This window comes from Dama dama, chromosome 22 (genome assembly GCF_033118175.1).
Source record: "Dama dama isolate Ldn47 chromosome 22, ASM3311817v1, whole genome shotgun sequence".
In the NCBI taxonomy this organism is placed as follows: Eukaryota; Metazoa; Chordata; class Mammalia; order Artiodactyla; family Cervidae; genus Dama; species Dama dama.
In genome coordinates this window covers 31,653,101-31,671,305 of record NC_083702.1, presented here as the reverse complement: position 1 = coordinate 31,671,305, position 18,205 = coordinate 31,653,101, and the positions used below count along the sequence as shown (strand labels likewise).

The following is an 18,205-nucleotide window of genomic DNA, read 5'->3' as shown; positions in this document are numbered from 1 at the left end:
AGTAAAAAAGAAATCTTACACCCCTCAATGCATTGTACTCCATAATTAGGTATCCACATTGGAACCTTTTTCCTTTATTTTTACAGTAGGCTGTCGGAGTTTACTTTTTTGTTAAACCAAATTTGATTTTAAAATATAGTTTAATTTTTTAAACTTAAATGACTTGCTGGAGGCTACCCACTCCAGTATTCTTGGGCTTCCCTGGTGGCTCAGATGGTAAAGAATCTGCCTGCCATGCGGTAAACCTGGGTTTGATCCCTGGGTTGGGAAGATCCCCTGGAGGAGGTCATGGCAACCCACTCCAGAATTCTTGCCTGGAGAATCCCTTGGACAGAAGTGCCGTGCAGGCCACAGGGTTGGACGTGACTGAGAGGCTAAGCACACGTGACCAAATGGTAGCAACTATTGAAAATGCTAAATTTTCCTTGTTGGTGGTGGCCACGGCAATCAGTAGGGGATCCTGAAGGGAGAAAAATACAGAGGGAAAGAGAATTAACAGAAACTCTATAAAGAGTGGAAAATGTGAAAACTGCACCTAGGAAGTGTGAAGGAAGCAAAGAGTTGATAAAGAGGTAGAGATAAAGAATCTTAGCTTCTTCAGGGCAGCTCGAGGGCAGTAAAAGCGAGTCAGGGAAGGAGGGGGTGAAAAGCAAAGAAAGTTGAATTGGGCTCCTGATCAAAAACCAGGATTATTTGGGGAAAAAAGATAAAAGGATGGTAGTGAGAGGAGTGAATGATGGGGACTGAAGAAGAAAAGCAAGTGGGTTAGGATATTGTACACCTTTAATTGGAAGTTTTAATGATTCAAATAGGGCAACTAATTGCCTTTGTCATCTATTGTATGTATTATCTGTGTATTCTAGTTGAACTTTTTTCCCCTAGTGAAATATCCAGATCCAAACAACTTAACATTTTTCTCCATGCTTTAATAATTTTTAACTGTAATATGTTAATTTCATTATCAGACCACCAATATTTGAAGACCATTAGGGTCCAGGTATATACTGAATGTTTATATACATCATTTGTTTTGCTCAATCATTAAGCCAGATACTGATCAGTTCATTATAGACTGATGGAAATGCCTAAAGGAACATAAAACCAAGTTTTGATCATCATAGTTTAAAACTGAGAATGTTTAAATAGGAAAATAAGGCAATATAGTTTAGAGACTCCAGATTGCATATAGTTTTATCTGCCAGAGAATCTTTTCAGAGTTTGCAAGAATTTTTTTCAGTTTTAGTAATTTTCTTAGGGTGACAGGAAAAGACTGTCTCAAAGACTTTTTTAATTATTCAGAGCAAAGATGATCTGTAAATTTTAATGATAGAAAGTAAGTTGTTAGAAGAGTAGTCAGTGTAAGACTTTATCATGGCTAGTACATCCCTTTGTCATTGGTGTGACAGATTGTTTAGGAGAATGGAAGCGTCTCAAACTTCAGAAGCACTGGCAGGTGTATAACTGAAGGAGGAAGAATTCTTGCTAGATTTTCTTTCTGTTTTTCATCTGTATGCTCATTTCCACTAAACCGCTTTAATCTAGGTTAATCCCCCTCCCCACTCTGGTAAGGCCTGTTAAAAGTCACTAGAGTATACTAAGAAAATAGTGTATCTATTTGTTCTGTTTGCCTCATTAACTTCCCAGCATTTTTTTTCTTTCTGAGGGATTATCACAATCACTTAGTAGATTTTTTGAAAGGCAAAATTGTATTCAGTGAGCAAGGAAATGGTAAGAGAACTGGGTTGCTGTGTGGCTTGATTTAGACTCTTTTTGCAGCTTTGTCTCAAAGTCTTCCACAGAGTTGTACAAATGGCCAGAACTGAGCATTGGCTCCCCAGTAAAGCCTCAAGGACATTTAAAAAGATTTCTACTTCTGAGTATGAAATCTGTTGTCTTTTTTTTTAGTACTGGCTTAGAGATTGCATGGGGCTTCCCCGAGGCTCAGCAGTAGAGAAGCTGCCTGCAGTGCAGGAAACAGGAGATGCGGGTTCGACCCCTGGGTTGGGAAGATCCCCTGAGGAGGAAATGGCAACCTACTGCAGTTTTCTTGCCTTAGAGAATCCCATGGACAGAGGAGCCTGGTGGGCTACAGTCCATGGGGTCACAAAGAGTCAGACACTACTGAGCGACTAACACAGACAACTAGAATTTCTGCTTTGTCAGTGAGCCAGACAGCTAATGTCTACGCTACCTTCTCTTTTGAAAAGGCTGTTACCTGGGAAGCCAAGCTGTAATCAGAAGGAAGCAGAGAGCCTGAGGTCATTAGATGTTTGAGGTGTTCAGACTAGTCCAAAGTGTCAAAATCCAGCTGCTGCCAGGACTGACTTCTCTTGGGTCTTTTCTCTGATAGGAAAAATGAGCCTCCTGGCAAACATGGCAGAAGGTGAACCTGCTCTCCTTCAGCGAGGTCCGAAGTCTCCTGACTCATTCTTTCCCTCCATGTCTCCAATTTAAAAACTGTGTGTTCTTTTCAGATTTTAATTCAGACACATTCACACTTGAAGGCTGGGAATAAATGTTTTTCCTCTCTTGTTTCTCTTCTTCTCCACCTTTTGTAAAATTTTTGGGGGAAAGTAGTAAGTGTACGTGACAAAAAATTCAAATCCTACAAAAAGACCACATTGTCCAAAATAAAGCTCCCTTCTCCCTTCATTTTCCTTCCCAAGAGGCAAATGCTCTTAACAGCTATATTGTCTCTCTTTGCAAAGATGTTCTATTTATCCTTTTTTTTTTTTTTAAAGCACAGATATTCTACAGATCATTGTATACCTTTACTTTTTAACACTTGACATATTTGAAGATGGGAGCAGATTCTACATGTATAAGCTCTTTTTGTGGACATTTCATATACAGTTGCTACCAGGGAATTCCATATTGCCAAGATAATATGAAGGTATAGAGGATAATTTTAGTCATTTTCATGTTTTCTTTTAGCTTCCTCTCCCTTCTTCGCATCCCCACATGATAAAACTAGGGTCTCTAATGCTGACTGTATTTTCTGTGTCTATACTCAGTGAGGCTGTACTGCCTAGGACCTCTGAGAGTCCTGGAACTCTCCTGGGATGTGTGAGCCTGGGGTGGGCCGTTTACTTTCCCAGCCCCTGCACTGGATCAGCGGTTGCTAGAAATTGAGTGTCAGTTCTGTTCGGTCTTCCTCCTGGGCTTTCAGTACCCCTTAGGATTCCGAATCAGGAGGACACTCCCTCGAGAACTTCATGATGGTCAGGGCACACCCAGTGTGATCCCCTCACAAATCATTTTGGGAACTTCTCGTGATCCCTTTTATTGGACAGCTCTGTATCATAAGAGGAATGTTGACCACTGTACTCTCTCCAGTGTTAGCTCGTGGTCACTAGCCTTAGGAAAAAAGAGGTGGAGTGGGGATGGGAGATACGTCATTGCTTCCCAGTTGGCAGAAACATTCTGTATAAATCTTGATTTTTGAAAAGGACACCTTTTACAAATTTAAGAATATAACCCCCAAAATCAACATATGATGCAGAGATGAAAATATTATATATTTACTTATTTACTTAGTTTATAATTTAAAAAAACTGGCTGACCCAAATTATTCTTAGTGTTTTATGAGTTATTTCTATCTTGGCAACACTGTATCCATAGTTATGAAATTCTTAGAAACAAAAATTCAAATATGCTAGTGTGGGTAGAGCCTGAAAATTAGAAATATATGATGGTTTTTTTTTTTTTTTTAATGTAGTGCTGTTTGAATTTGTACAGTTCCTTAAATATCTATGATAAAAATATAAACTTTCAGGAAGAATTCAAGATGTTGCTTTTGTGAGCTTACTAGAAAGGAGGTTTTAGTTTGGGATTCCTAGTTATTTCTGTGAAAAGTAGTCACCTTTTAGTTCCATAAAGTCTTGACAGTTTCAGAGGAAACTGTTGAAAGTGAAAGCTTTGAAAGAGGGGACTAGTGGTGAGGTGGGTGGGGCGGGACTAATGTATAGTGTGTGTTCATCTCTGAGACACAGGTCATTGCTTTGTCTGTAGCTCTTAATCTTACTGGCTTTCCCCCCACATTTACCTTCCCAGTTTCATTTCAGATTTTCTTCCCAGTACATTGACCCTTTTCTCTGTTCAGGTTTGCCACATCCTGCTTCCCTCCCACTAACATTTGTTCCTGTGTTGATGTTTTCTAACATGTAGAGTGTTCTGGAACTTTCTTTGTGTTATAATAACAAGTAATCTTTCTTGGCGTGGTGTTTGTTAACTGAGCTAGTTTTCATATATCAATAGAAACTGCCATTTTAAACCTAAGTACTTCTGTTTGGTTTGCTTTTATAATGAGGCCATAAAAATTTTCTCCTGTTCATCTAGCTTTTAGAGAGTATTAACCAAGAGCAAAGAGATACTGGCTTGTACTTAGCATCCAAGCTAATGTTGTTCATATTGTCTTACTAGAACACCTGGAGAGTGCAAGTTCTAACTCAGGTATCCCAGCTGCACAGAGAGGTGAGTTTGTCTATTTAAGCAAATAGTCACCAAAGGTGTGAAATTCTAGTGTGGTGGTGCATAAGCATACGGACATTGAAGAAATGCACTGGACAATGGAATAGACACCAGAATGTGGCTTTATTGTAGTTAGATTGTATAATTGAAGTAATATTTATGCCATCTAGCATTTTAATAGTGTTCCAGTTTCTAAAGATAAGACTTTAGCTTTTTAATATTATTTTTTAGCTCAACAGTAGTAAAAGATATTCTTTTGAAAAGGAGAACTTGTTGGGCTTACACTTGATCCTCACTCCATGTTAATAGAAGCTTTGTTGCCAAAATCAGATGTGGAAATAGAATATTGATAAAAATGACCCTTTGGCTTTCTTGTTACTACTGGTAGAAAGAAGATATTTTGCAAAAAATAAGTTAACTAGTGATTTTTTTTCATGTCTTCTTTAACATTTGATTCTCATTCTTTTTTTTTTTTTTATTTCAGGGCAAAAATAGGGCAAGGAATATTCACAAAGTTCTGATTATAAATTAAAGTCCTAAGTATAAACAGCTAAAAACAGTGTGAAATAAAAAGAAAGGAAAGGAAGTTAGTTAAAACGTAGCATGTGACCCTTTCCTTGATATTGGTAGACCCACCCACTTCTGTTCCCCCTAAGAGACCATACAGCTCTGACATCACCAGAGATGCTCAGCCAACCAACAACTTGGTTTTGGACAAATCAGTGTCTAAAGCTTGACTCTTTACTATCTCTCTCACCTGACTTGAAAGGGACCACCTTTCCCCCTAAGTGACAGTTAAATTACATCATCGAGAGGAGTGTTGTGACGAGTATGAGACGTCATCCATATTTTTTCTTTGTTTTTTTCTTTTGTTTTCTGTCTGTGTTTTCAGCAACGTCAGTTGATTACAGTTCCTTTGCAGACAGATGCAGCAGCTGGATAGAGCTCATTAAACTGAAAGCTCAGACCATAAGGCGCGGATCAATTAAGACAAGTAGGCGGATGTTTCTACCACGTTGTGATTTGAGAAGCATATCCCTGATTTCCCAGTGGTGAAGGCTGGCCCTGACTACTCAGTAATAACATTGCCAGTCAGTCATGTATTGGAGTGTGAAAGCTGCAGATGCTAATAATCATTTAGCAAAAGCTTTTGAAGGGCCTTTAGATGTTTAAATTGTAGCTGCAGGGTTGTGTTTTTAGTATTTTATTTTGGTGAAGGTATTCTTAGAAGTATATAAATAGATATTATGTCACATAGTGGAAGGAAATTAATGAGCTTTTATTGAAGAGACACTCTTGCAGGGCCCAAGGTACTCAGTAGTATATGGCATCTGTCAGATTACTAAGAGTGATGTCTAGCGTGAGAATAGAAGGTATCTCCAGAGAGAAAGTGGCCAACTCTTATCTTACTGCTAGACTCAGCATCAGGACTTGGAATTTTTTTTTTTTTTAAATCTATAGTCCATGTGTTTTGGTAGACTTTGAGGTAAATGTATTTGAGTGAAAGAGTTCACATTAAAGGGAAGGAACTGTGTTTAGGGGGAAGCTTACAGGCTGTGGAACCAACCAGGTCTGGTTTTGAATCCTAGAAGTGCCATTTTAATAGTTGTGTGACCTTGGCAAGTTATTTAAGTTTTGTGAGCCTTAGTTTCCTCATGTGTTAAATGGGGATGATAACACCTATGTCGCTGGGTTGTTGTGAAAAATTACACACACACGTGTGTGTGTGTGTCTGGTTCATGGTAGTTATTTGCTAAGCAGTAGGTATTTGTTATTTTATGAACAATTAACTTGTAGACAGCCAAGGTCATTTGCTAAATTTTTTAAATTACAACTTTGGTCGAGAAAGTTTGGAAAAGAAACCTGCTACAACTAATTAAGATAAGGTTTATCTACAAGTTGACAATGATGAAGTCGTCTGAAAAAAAGATGGAAAAAACTGCACTGGGAAATTTAACAACTTTCACACTCTTGTAATAATTTGTTCCTACAGCAGATAATTTTTAATGCTCTACCGCTTTTTCTTTGTCTTCACTTTATAACGATCATTGTGTGTGTAGCTGCACCGCATCGATATTTTCTTTTGCAGGAATGCCATTTTTTCTTCCCAAAGATTCCATTCCAGCATTTCCTCTTACATTTTTCTTTCTCTCTATTTGTAATTGCATGCAGTGCATGATAATTTCTTTTCTTTCATGACATGGCTTAGCCTCACAGACAGCTGAATGTTGTCACCACTTATTTGGAAACAGTAGGGAATCATTGAGTCACCAACATGTGATCTTGATGCTTTCTCTTCTTTTTCCAATTTTAGCAGTGACAGTTGAAAAAGCAAGTCCAATGGGTGAAGGAAACTTCCGGAATCGTTCCGCTCCACCTTGTGCAAATTCTACCGTTGGGGTTGTTAAGATGACACCTCTTTCTTTCATTCCTGGAGCAAAAATAACAAAATATCTTGGGATAATTAACATGTTTTTTATTCGGGAAACCACTTCTCTACGTGAGGTAAATTTATAGTTGTTATTTCATTGTGTTTGTGAATTTTCTGTGGTTGAAAGTATTAGTATCAAAACCAAACATGTTTCAAATTGTTTGTTTTTTTTCCAAAAGTAACACACACATACACACACTTTTTTCCATAACCTGTCTGGACTGGCTGTAGATTAGGCTCAGACGGTAAAAGTGTCTGCCAGCATTGCAGGAGACCTGGGTTCAATTCCTAGGTCAGGAAGATGCCCTGGAGAAGGAAATGGCAACCCACTCCAGTATTCTTGCCTGGAAAATTCCATGGACAGAGGAGCCTGGTAGGCTATAGTCCACAGGGTCGCAAAAGAGTTGGACATGACTGAGCGACTTCACTTTCAGTATTATAGCAAGAGTTGTGTTGGGTTTAAATTCATTTGTTATTAGAAGTTACAGATCCTTATCAGATGGTAAATTAAAGAAAAATAAATGTATCCATGTTTGACAGAGGTTTAAAACAGCCCTAAAAGAATAGCTTAGTTTCTTAGTAGGTATTTGCCTGAGATGGATTTAAATGGTAATTTTTTAAGAGTTCACATTAAGAAATAGTAGGGGACTATATCCTGAATAGATGTCTTTGGAGATTTTTTCATATCATTTAGTTCTGTCGTTTTCTCCTGACAAAGGAGAAGGAGGCTGCTTATTTCCTTCTCTAGCCATCAGTGCATGAAAATGTTTGTTCACGTTCTTGCCTCACACTGGGTATCATTAAACTTTAATTTGTTTTTGTTTTTTAAGTAACAGCAGTTATAATCTCTTGCTTGATGAGGTCAAAATTAAGAGTCAGAGTCAGCCTATTATATCTTGCATTACAGAGGAATTTAAACTCAGGAAAAGATTATATTTCTATCTGTCTTATGTTTCTTGAGCAGGGCTGCTAAGCAAATTAATATAGTGAGTAGGGAAAATTTTTACTTATTTAAGTGTGAAACCCAATAAACTCTTCAAAATTTACTTTAGCAGAAGTTTGTATTTTTAAAAAGTGTGTTAATTATAAATAAAACTTAATTGTGTTCCCCCCTCCCCCCATTGTTTTACCAGCAGTGTTTCTATGCCTTCTTGGAAATAGCAGCCTGCTTACTAACCTCAGGCTCACCCTTCTGCACCTAGCATAGTACCTGGTACAGAGTAACCGCAAGCTGTTTTTGTGTAAATGAGGGAGTGACTTCTGACAGATTAATTAATTAGATAGATGTTTCCTTTAAGAAAAATTATTTTTACAACCATATTCTAATTGTGTTGAGATGGAAAAGAAACTCTCTCAAGATAGTCTCAAAAACCTTTTAATGTAGAATTAAAGTAGGCAACACTTTTAAATCCATTGAAGTTTGACAAAGAAATTTGGGTTTGGGAAGCTGGCGTAGATTGGTGAATTAACCTTTTCCAGTTGCACATGGATATTATACTGTCGAATCCATAAAATTTTCTTTCCGAAGTGTCTTTTCAACTGCTGAAGCTACCATTCCCTGAAATGCTGCTTCACAGATTTCCCTTCAACAGAGGTTTATAGTATCAGCTATAGTAAATAGTATAATATGTAGTGTATGCATACATGTGGGCTGTTGCTTCAGTTGTGTCTGGCTGTTTGCAGCCCTATGGACTGTAGCCCACCAGGCTCCTCTGAACATGAGATTCTCAAGGAGAGAACACTGGAGTGGGTTGCCATCCTCTACAGGGGATCTTCCTGACCCAGGGATTGAACCCACGTCTCTCATGTCTCCTGCCTTGGCAGGGGGTTCTTGACCACTAGTGCCGCCTGAGAAGCCTGTATATAGTGTAATATCTGAAATTTGTTCATTCCTTGTTGAGTTATTTGCTTTCAATTATGTAATATTAGAATTTACCGCTCTGTAGTGTCTGTTACTCTAAGAATGTTTTGATTTGATATGTAAGAGGAAAACTGATAAAAGTAGAAAAAAAGACTGTCCTGGATTGTGATTGAGTCAGAGGCAAGCTGAAGCAACTCCTTTAATTCCTTAATGACAAACTCTATGTAGGATCCTGTAACTTTTCAGAAAAATGTGACCTAGACAAATGCTTTTTCTAACAGTGTTAAATTTTGCCCTTACCTTCCAATTTAAAGTTGGACATTTCTTCCTAGACTGTAAAAAACCTTCAGTACAATTTGTGGAAAATTTAGATTGTAAAGCATTTTAAGCTATTAGCTAGCCTTTGGTTTCTGTCTTGTTTGGTTTTGAACACTGCAAAAGTTCCCCAAACTGTTGGATTCCTTTGCATGACAAATATGTATAGATCATTGGATACATGCACCTGTTGAAGTAGGTGTTAGTGTATATAGTTGTGAGCATGGCAGATGCAGTCCTGGCATGATGGAATTCAGTGGACAGTAAATAATCATCATAGAGTAAATAGATAGCTCTTAGTAATAGTAAGTCATATACAGAAATACAACAAGGGCTCTCAGAGAATATTAACAGGAGAACGTAATTTAGGTCTGATAGGGGAGATTTCTCTGAAGAAGTCGCGTGCAAACCAAGACCTGAAGAAGTGAGTACTAGTTACCCTGGTGGAAAATTGGGTGTGGACCCTTCATGTACAATGACCCCGAGGCTGGAAAAGGTGTCAAACCTTCAAGAAACTGAAAAAGACGTGCGACTTGGAACATGGTTCATTTTCACAGAATGAGAGATATGGGAGATATGGATAGCAGGGAAGTCTCATTGTTTATATTTACCATCAGTTTATTTGAATGATGACGGGAACGGTTTCATGGAGGGCGGTGTTGACAGTGGACGAACAATTAGAACTCTTGCTCTGCCATCTGTCCACTAGCTCTGTGCTCCACCTTCATCATGGGCACGTCACATGAGCTTCAGTTTCATCATCTCTAAAATGAAGATAGTAGTCCCTGTTGGGATTATGACACAATTTAGTGACTGAACACCAACAATAATCCCTGTTGTAGACACGTGTTAGGTAAAGGTTTTTTCATTCATGCAACAGATCCGCATGGTGAAGGAAATTAAAATGACCATCCATTATAGTAAGATCACTTAAATTATTTTCACATGTATTCTTTGATGTTTTATGTACGTTCACTTACACAGGCCTATAGTTTGGTTTTCTTGTGCATTATCCTTTAGGAAGGTGGAGTCAGTGGTTTTCTGCACGCCTTCATTGCTGAAGTGTTTGCAATGGTGCGCGCACACGTGGCTGCGCTGGGAGGGAACGCTGTTGTCTCCTACATAATGAAGCAGTGTGTCTTCATGGAGAATCCAAACAAAAACCAGGTGAGGTGGACTTAAAAACCTCTGATGCGGAGACCCTATGAATTTCCCCCATGGCCTTTTCACCTCCCACCCTCCTCCAGAAAAGAGAATTGCTCCTCAGAGCTCTTTGATTCCAGAGGCTGAAAACATGTTTTAGTAAATATGTTGGTAACTGGTCATACATAGGTCAGGTGCTGTTTTCACATCCCCAGTGACTAAGTTATTAGTCTGAAATACCTCTGGAAGTTTTGCTCCTAAACTACTTTTCCCACCACCTTCTTGGGGGGTAGTCTCTGGGATCCTGTGATGGCTAATGGAGGACGGTTAAAGACACCCTCTGGTTTGAGCTGTGATGCTGTCCACTTCTGACTGCCCTGCTGGTGAAGAGGACATCCTGATGGGGCCACATTGTTAATTCTAATAAGTAATATAATTCTGTTAATGGGGACAGGGGAGCGTTGCTTAGGTTTAATTTTAGAACAGATTTCTCTTATCAGCTTTGTTAACATAATAATTCACTTACAACTGTTAAAGATGGTCCTTTAAAAAATTAAATAACTATATTAATGAATTTTTTTGTTTCCTTTCCTATGCATTGCCTTCTTATCCTTTGCTCATTTTTTTCTTGGACTGTATGCTTGTTTCTGCTCTACAACGCTGCCCCCAGGGTAACGGGAGAGTATGGGTGTGTTACTGAAATGTGACTGAAATGTCCTGTTATTCTTTTAGGCACAGTGTCTTATAAACGTCAGTGGTGATGCAGTGGTTTTTGTTCGTGAATCTGAATTAGAAGTGGTGTCTACTCAGCAGCCTGCTGCCAATTGCCAGCCCTCATGTCCTGGAGGAGAAGTCACAACCTGAAGTCAATTAGAGAGAAAGAGCGCAACTAAATGACATTCATCAGTCTCCTTTGTCTTTCATTTATCGTACTAGACGTAAAAAATGAACTTAATATGAGAGAATGAAGAAAGAATCGATCCCACATGAGGATGTTTGATTTGAATGGGATCACTTGGAGGCATGAGAATTTTCAAATCTTGACTTTTTTTTTTTTTTTTTTTTTTACCAAGACTAGACAGACAGGCCTCATAGAGGCTTGACTCCCCAGGAAGTTCAGATAAATTTCTCTGAGAACTGTAGCAAAGATGCAAGATATTTATAATTTATGTTGATTTTAATAAAATCGTAATTTAAATTATCAGGAAATTAGGCTAGCTATCCTGGTGTAATTTATAAAAATTAAGAAATTAACAAATTGTTAATAAGTGATCTGATTTGAGGAATGTATGGGGAAAATGGAGAAAAGTTTTCAGAAAACTGTGAGTTTATTAATGTGTTATTTTGATGAGGAATTTGGTAACCACTAAAAGGGAAAAGTGCTGTAGCCATCTTTGAAAAAGAAGTTAAACTTCTATGACTTGTATCCTAATTGCTGCAAAAGTATAATCTGTTTATCAGAGCCAGTGTCCTTTCATTGGAAGCTTAATAATATCTCTAAGGAAGGAGAAAAAAAATTACTATATAACTTCATTTTTACTCAAGTTTCAGTTTGTGTTTAATTTTTCTGGAAGGGGCTTGGCTTCAACTGGGAAGAACAGGCCAGTGAGTTTTGTTGAAGTAGTTAAAATGTGATCTAGGTGGAACATAAAATTATTTTCTAATAAAGTCATACTGAGCTCCTACCAAATAAACAGAATTTTAGTACTATCAGGGGTTTGGGGTGGTGAGGTAGACTGTATTTGGCATAGAATTTGGAAATGTAACTTGAATGTAAATATGCTCCAGAATGTTGAATGTATAGATAGAAATACTTTTTTTTTTTTTTGTCAATGCCAAATACATATTACAAATGAACCTTTAAAAGTACATTCCTCCTTTGGACAATAAAATTTCTTTATGAAACTCATGATTTTGCTCTTCCAGGATAACAACTGCCCTAAAGATTAGGAGTCGTTTCCTTATTATCACAGGTGTCAATATTTTTCTGTATTTTGTTTATAATTTTATTTTTTAAATAAAAGGTTTTATAAACTGGAATATTCCTAAATCTGTTTTTTTGCCTGTTTGTAGTATTGTCAGTGGTCAGAAATCACCTTCCATATGATCATCTTCATTTCTTTAGTCAGCAATCATCTGGTATATGTCTATTCTTCATTTGGAGGGAAATACATTTGTAATTGTGCCACTTTCACTGTTGTTGGTAGGAAACCTGCACTGTTAAGTGAGAAAACGTGTGTAGCTTGGGATGAAGGTGGCTTCCCCAAGAGGATAATACTTAAGCTCATTCTGGAAAAATAGGTACTTGGAATCGACTGACTTGTTCATAGTTTTATCCATCCATTCGACAGCTATTTTGTGATTGCTGAGAATGTTTCTGAGTTCTTTCTGGGCAGGGGGTTACTAATGTAACTCACTGGTTGAGTGCCTGTTTTGTGTCATATCCTGCGCGTATTGCTCTTGTTCGATCACTAAGTCATGTTTAACTCTCTGCGACCCCATGGACTGCAGCATGCCTGGCTCCTGTCCTCCACTACATTCTGGAGTTTGCTCAAATTCATGTCAGTTGAGTCAGTGATGCTCTCTGCTAGCTGTCTGGTCCTCTGCTGTCCCCTTCTCTTTTTGCCTTCAATTTTCCCCAGCATCAGGGTCTTTTCCCATGAGTCAGCTCTTCCCGTCAGGTGGCCAGAGTGTTGGAGCTTCAGCAACAGTCCTTCCAATGAATATTCGGGTTTGATTTCCTTTAGGTTTGTGCATATACCTTATTACTAATGTTTAAAACATAATACTGGCTGTTTTTGTTTTACCTTTTGAGACCAAGAAGTATTTCCATTTTGGTCTCAACATTGGGATACTTAACAGAGGCACAGACTGATTTCTAGGAAAGCTAGAGTTTCTATAACTACGCAGGTTTTCTGTCTGCTGACAGGCTGTTTGCTCAGTGTGGGTCACGTGAGATACAGTCAGCCATGCCAGAAATGGCTGCTTCCGGAAAGGCTGACGTGACCTGATGCCGAAAGAGTTGCTGCTGTGTTCCTTGCGTGTAAATCCCCTCGGAAACATCATTTTAGACTACGTACTGGGACTTAACCTTTTGGAAATATTGAGCCAGTGACAGGACTTATAGCACACCTCTCATTCTCTGTTGTTACTCCAAAGCTTAAACTATACAATTTATCCAATCCTTTGTTAGATTTGCTGAACTCACTGTCCCACTTCCTCACCTCCTGTGTGTGTTTAGTCGCTCAGTTACCTCCAAGTCTTTGTGACCCCATGGACTGTACCCCACCAGGCTCCTCTGTGCATGGAATTTCCCAGGCAAGAATACTGGTGTGGGTTGCCATATTCCTCTCCAGGAGATCTTCCCGACCCAGGAATCGAACCTGCATCTCCTATGTCTCCAGCGTTGTAGGAGGATTCTTCACCTGCTGAGCCATCAGGGAAGCCCTACTCTGCCATAAGCCATCACTGTCAGGTTTCCATCTACCCCTAAATTTGAACTTGCCAAGATGCAAGTATTGGACTGCAGTACCAGGTAGCTAAGAAGCTTCATGCATAAAAGTTTTCATAAATGCATAAGTTAGATCAAGTACCTATTTTTTAATTGGTATTTTCTTTTTACCTTTTCACCTGGGTTTTCTCTTCCCCCATCTCATCCCTCCCAATTCATGTTAATAACCTAGTATGTATCTTACATATGAAAATATGCTAATGAATTATAATTTACATTCAATAAAATTTATCTATTTTAAGTGTACAAGTCAAAGTTTGACAAACAGATGCAGTTGTGTGACCAAGATAACATTTCATCACCAAGGAGAATGCCTTGTGCCCCTTTGCAGTCAGTTTACCCCCTCCACGTAAATAGGATCTTGTGCTTGGTAACTTTCACTGAGTATGATGTGTTCTAGATGCATCCTATCCCATTTGGACAATATTTTTAGCTATTATGAATAAAACTTTTATTTAAGTTCACACTTTCTTGTGAAAGTTGTATTTCTGTTCTATGGGGTCTTTCAAAGAGTACTTTTGAGAATCTGATCTAAGCTCTGGAACTTTTCTCCAGAAAAATAAGCACAGAGGTGAAATTTTGCACACTATTTCAGGTTTGTTGAAGCCCCACCATTGAGCTTAAGTTAAATTTAGTACAGGCCCCAGGTGGTGCTAGGGGTAAAGAACAATGCAGGAGACATAAGGGGCGTGGCTTCCATCTCTGCACGTGGAAGATCCCCTGGAGGAGGGCATGGCAACCCCCCCTAGTATTCTTGCCTGGAGAATCCCATGGACAGAGAAGCCTGGTGGGCTACAGTCCATGGGGTCAGAGTCAGACATGACCGAAGCAGCTTAGCACATAAAACACATGGAGGGGAATAAGGAACCAGGCTGAAGGAGACATTAGGAAGACTTGGGTAAATCCTGTCCTAAAATGTTTGCCTCTTCTCCAGTAGAAAAGACACTTTTAAGATTAGACATTTAAATATTTGAAAGATGTATATTTATGGTAGGCAGGGTGATGTCCCCCCAGCCTCGCACCTTCCAGCAAAGATGTGCACAGCCTAACCTCCAGGGCCTGTGAATATATTACTTTACGTGACAAAAGGGACTTGGCAGACAGGGTCAAAGCTAAAGACCTAGAGATGGATGAATTATCTAAGTTTATCTGTGAGAGTCCTAGAACCTAATCTTTCTTCTTGAAAGTCAGCAATGGCAGGTTGAGTTTACCTCTCAAGGAGGGAGAGGAGACTAGGTCAGAGAAATTCTTTGAGAGGTGAACTCAACCTGCCATTGCTGACTTTCAAGAAGAAAGAAGAGAGCTATAAACCAAGGGATGTGGGTGGCATCTCAATGCCGGGAATGGCCACCAGCTGACAGTTAGCCAGGAAGCAGGGTTCTCAGTTCTACACCTGCAAGGAACTGGATGTTGCTTCACCTCAAATGGAGGAGGAAACGGATCCTTCCTTTGAGGCTGCAGAAAGGAACAGAGATCCCTGCCAAAGACTTGGTTTTAGCCTAGGGAGACCCACATCAGACTTAATGACCTGTGGAACTGTATGATAAACTTGTATAAGTCACTAAGTTTGTAATCATTTTTTAGCAGTAGGAATAGTAGACTGATACCAGTTCTCATAAGTTTAAACTGAAGAGATACAGTTCACATATCAAATAGAGCGCTCTCTATGAGCGACTAAGCGCAGCACATTAGGTAATACCATCTAATACAAAATGCTTCATTCACTCAAGGTACGAGGATAGCTGTATCTCTTTTGTTTGCCAATTAATTTTTCAATACTCATTGACTAAGCAGAAATTCATGATCTCCAGTCTTTGAAGTTGCCTTCAATTCTAGGTCTCGGTCCCCAGAACGCTCAGCTCCCAGGACCTCTTAGGCTTGCATTTGCCTCTCACTGCCACGCGGTGGCATTGTTGTAACAGGTTCCGCACAGTAGAGCCGAAGAGGCTGGTTTTCCTGCAGTGAGGATGTCAAACTGGCCAAGACGCGCATGTATGTTTCCAGGATTCTTTAGCAAGTAATTTTCTTCATGCCTGCTCCATCTGAGGAAACCTGCCAAAATTCACTTCATGGTGCTCAACTGTTCATTGAATTCTAAGAGTTACAAATTCTAGATATCAGGTGGGTTTTGTTTTTTTTTTTAAATATGTATTTTACAAACATTTCCCCTCAGTCTGTGGCTTATTTTGCATTCTTTAAACCTTATCTTCTGAGGAATAGAAATTTTAAATTTCAGTGAGGTCTAATTCTTTTTTTTTTTTTTTCTTTTGTAATTTATGTGGTGTTCTAAGAAATTTTTGCCTAATGAACCTCGAAAACATTTTCTAGAAATCACAGTTTTTCCTCTACATTTAAGTACATGATCACTTCAATTTACATTTGTGTATGATATAAGGTAGGGGTCAAGGATTTATTCATTCTTTCATTCCTTTGCTTGCATATGGATGTTGAATTGCTCCAGCATTGACAGTGTTGACTAGCTTTGCTATTCTGGATTGACATGGCCTCTTTGTTGAGAACTGATTTTTAGTATATACAAATATAATTGATCTTTTACATTGATATTGCATCCTGCATCCATGTATTAATTCTATTAGCTTTTTCTGTATTTCTTTGGAGTTTTTAGGTAGAGAATCATTTTTATGATGGTACATGGGGACAGTTTTATTTATTCCTTTGAATCTAGTGTATATTTATTTTTCTTGTTCCTTACTTAATTGGCTTTATTAATAATTATCTTATTAAGTTATTAAGTATAATGTAGAATGATAAGAGTGGATATTCTAACCTTGTTCCTGATCTCAGGAGGAGAAGAAGCATCTTTTTAAAGAAACAGTTTTTGGTTTCATTGATTTTTCTCTACTGTTTTTTCCTCTGTTTTCAGACTCTGTTATTTGTGTCTGCTCTTACCTTTATATTTCCTTCCTTATATTTGCTTTTGGTTTAATTTTCTCTTATTTTTCTAGTTTCTTAAGGCAGAAGCTTAGATCATGGATTTGGGGCCTCTTTTCTAATATAAAATTGAATGTGACACATTTCTCTATATACACTCCTTTAAGAGGCTCCCCACATTTTGATATTTTTCTTAAATTTGAAATAGTTCACAATTTTCCTTTTAACTTCCTCTTGGACTAATGAATTGTTTAAAAGAGTGTTGCTTAATTTCCAAATATTTAGGGATTTTTCCAGTTATTTTTTTGTGGTGATAGCCAGATTGAGTATTTCAGCGATTTTGAAGTTTATAATACATGATGTTGACGGTAATAACTATGCTGTGCGTTGGAGCTCCAAGACTTACTTACCTGTTGTTTGCAAGTTTATACCCTTAAAGAGCATCTCCCCAATGCCCCTACTGGTTCCCCATCCTGGGCTCTGATAACCACCATCCTGTTCTCTGTTTTTATGAGTTTGACTTTTTATTTTAAAATGTTTACTATTTATTTAGTTTATTGATATAATTGATATGTAAACTTGTGTAAGTTTAGAGTGCACAATTTTTTATTAATTTGATACATTTATGTATTGCAATATGATTGCCACCATACTGTTAACTAATACCTCTATTTGCTCATGTAATTATCATTTCTTTTTTGTAATGGGAATAATTAAGATCTAGTCTCTTAGCAAGTATTATGTTTGCAATACAGTATGTTGTCTATAATCACTATACTATAAGTTTTATTTTTTTAAGATCCCACATACCTTACAGTATTTGTTTGTATCTTTGTCTGACTTATCTCACTTAGCATAATATCCTCAAGGTCAGATTTTCTGATTTAATTTTGTCTTCAAAATTGACATAAATTATGCCTCTTCTTAAAATAGCTTTGGTGGTTGCTCTAGACTTTTCAATATATATTTTTATATTTATCACAGTCTACCATCAAATAATAGTATAGCAGCATAAATTTGCAGTTCAAGAATATTCTTTGAATGATTGAAATCAATTTTACTTTCCATTTTTCTTCCTTTGGACTTTATCAGCTTCCTGGGGTGAACATTTAGCTTGTTTATTGTCACTCTTAGTTTCTCATAAGTGTATCTAAAGTTATAAATCCCCCTGCAATTGCTTTTTTATCATCCCACAAGTTTAATTCAGTATCTCTAGATTTTTATCTGAATATTTATAATTACCCTTATGATGTCTTCATTAGTCTGTAATTATTTAGAAGTGTATTCTTAGTTTTCAAATGCATGTTGTTGTTTACTTAGGTGTTTTCTAATTAAGCTGCACTATGATAAAATACTGTGATCTCAAGAAGTTCTTTGAAAATTGTTGAAAAATTCCCTGGTTGTTTTCCTGTTCAGTTTATGTAACTGTTTGCACTTGAAAAGAAAATTCATTTGTTGCAAACAAGTTATATATCTCTATATCATCTATCTATCATCTATCTTCATGGCTCTATTAAATCAAGCTTGTTAATTATGTTATTAAATCTTCTACATCCTTACCACTATTTTTGTCCCCTTGACC

General features: G+C 37.8%; 1 protein-coding gene across 5 annotated transcripts in view; it reads left to right on the top strand.

Moving 5' to 3' along the window:
- The window catches only part of C2CD5 (C2 calcium dependent domain containing 5), an 88,057-nt gene extending 75,797 nt beyond the window's left edge, over positions 1–12,260 (top strand). For 2 of the 5 annotated variants that reach the window (XM_061125129.1, XM_061125126.1), the window contains 5 exons: positions 4,423–4,473; positions 5,363–5,464; positions 6,785–6,975; positions 10,098–10,244; positions 10,953–12,260. In XM_061125129.1, the coding sequence (XP_060981112.1) occupies positions 4,423–4,473; positions 5,363–5,464; positions 6,785–6,975; positions 10,098–10,244; positions 10,953–11,084 (623 nt within the window). In that variant the 3' untranslated portion in view covers positions 11,085–12,260. The remainder of the gene's footprint in view (positions 1–4,422; positions 4,474–5,362; positions 5,465–6,784; positions 6,976–10,097; positions 10,245–10,952) is intronic. The other 3 variants (XM_061125128.1, XM_061125131.1, XM_061125127.1) reach the window with 2 other exon arrangements.
- The last annotated feature ends 5,945 nt before the right edge of the window (positions 12,261–18,205 follow it).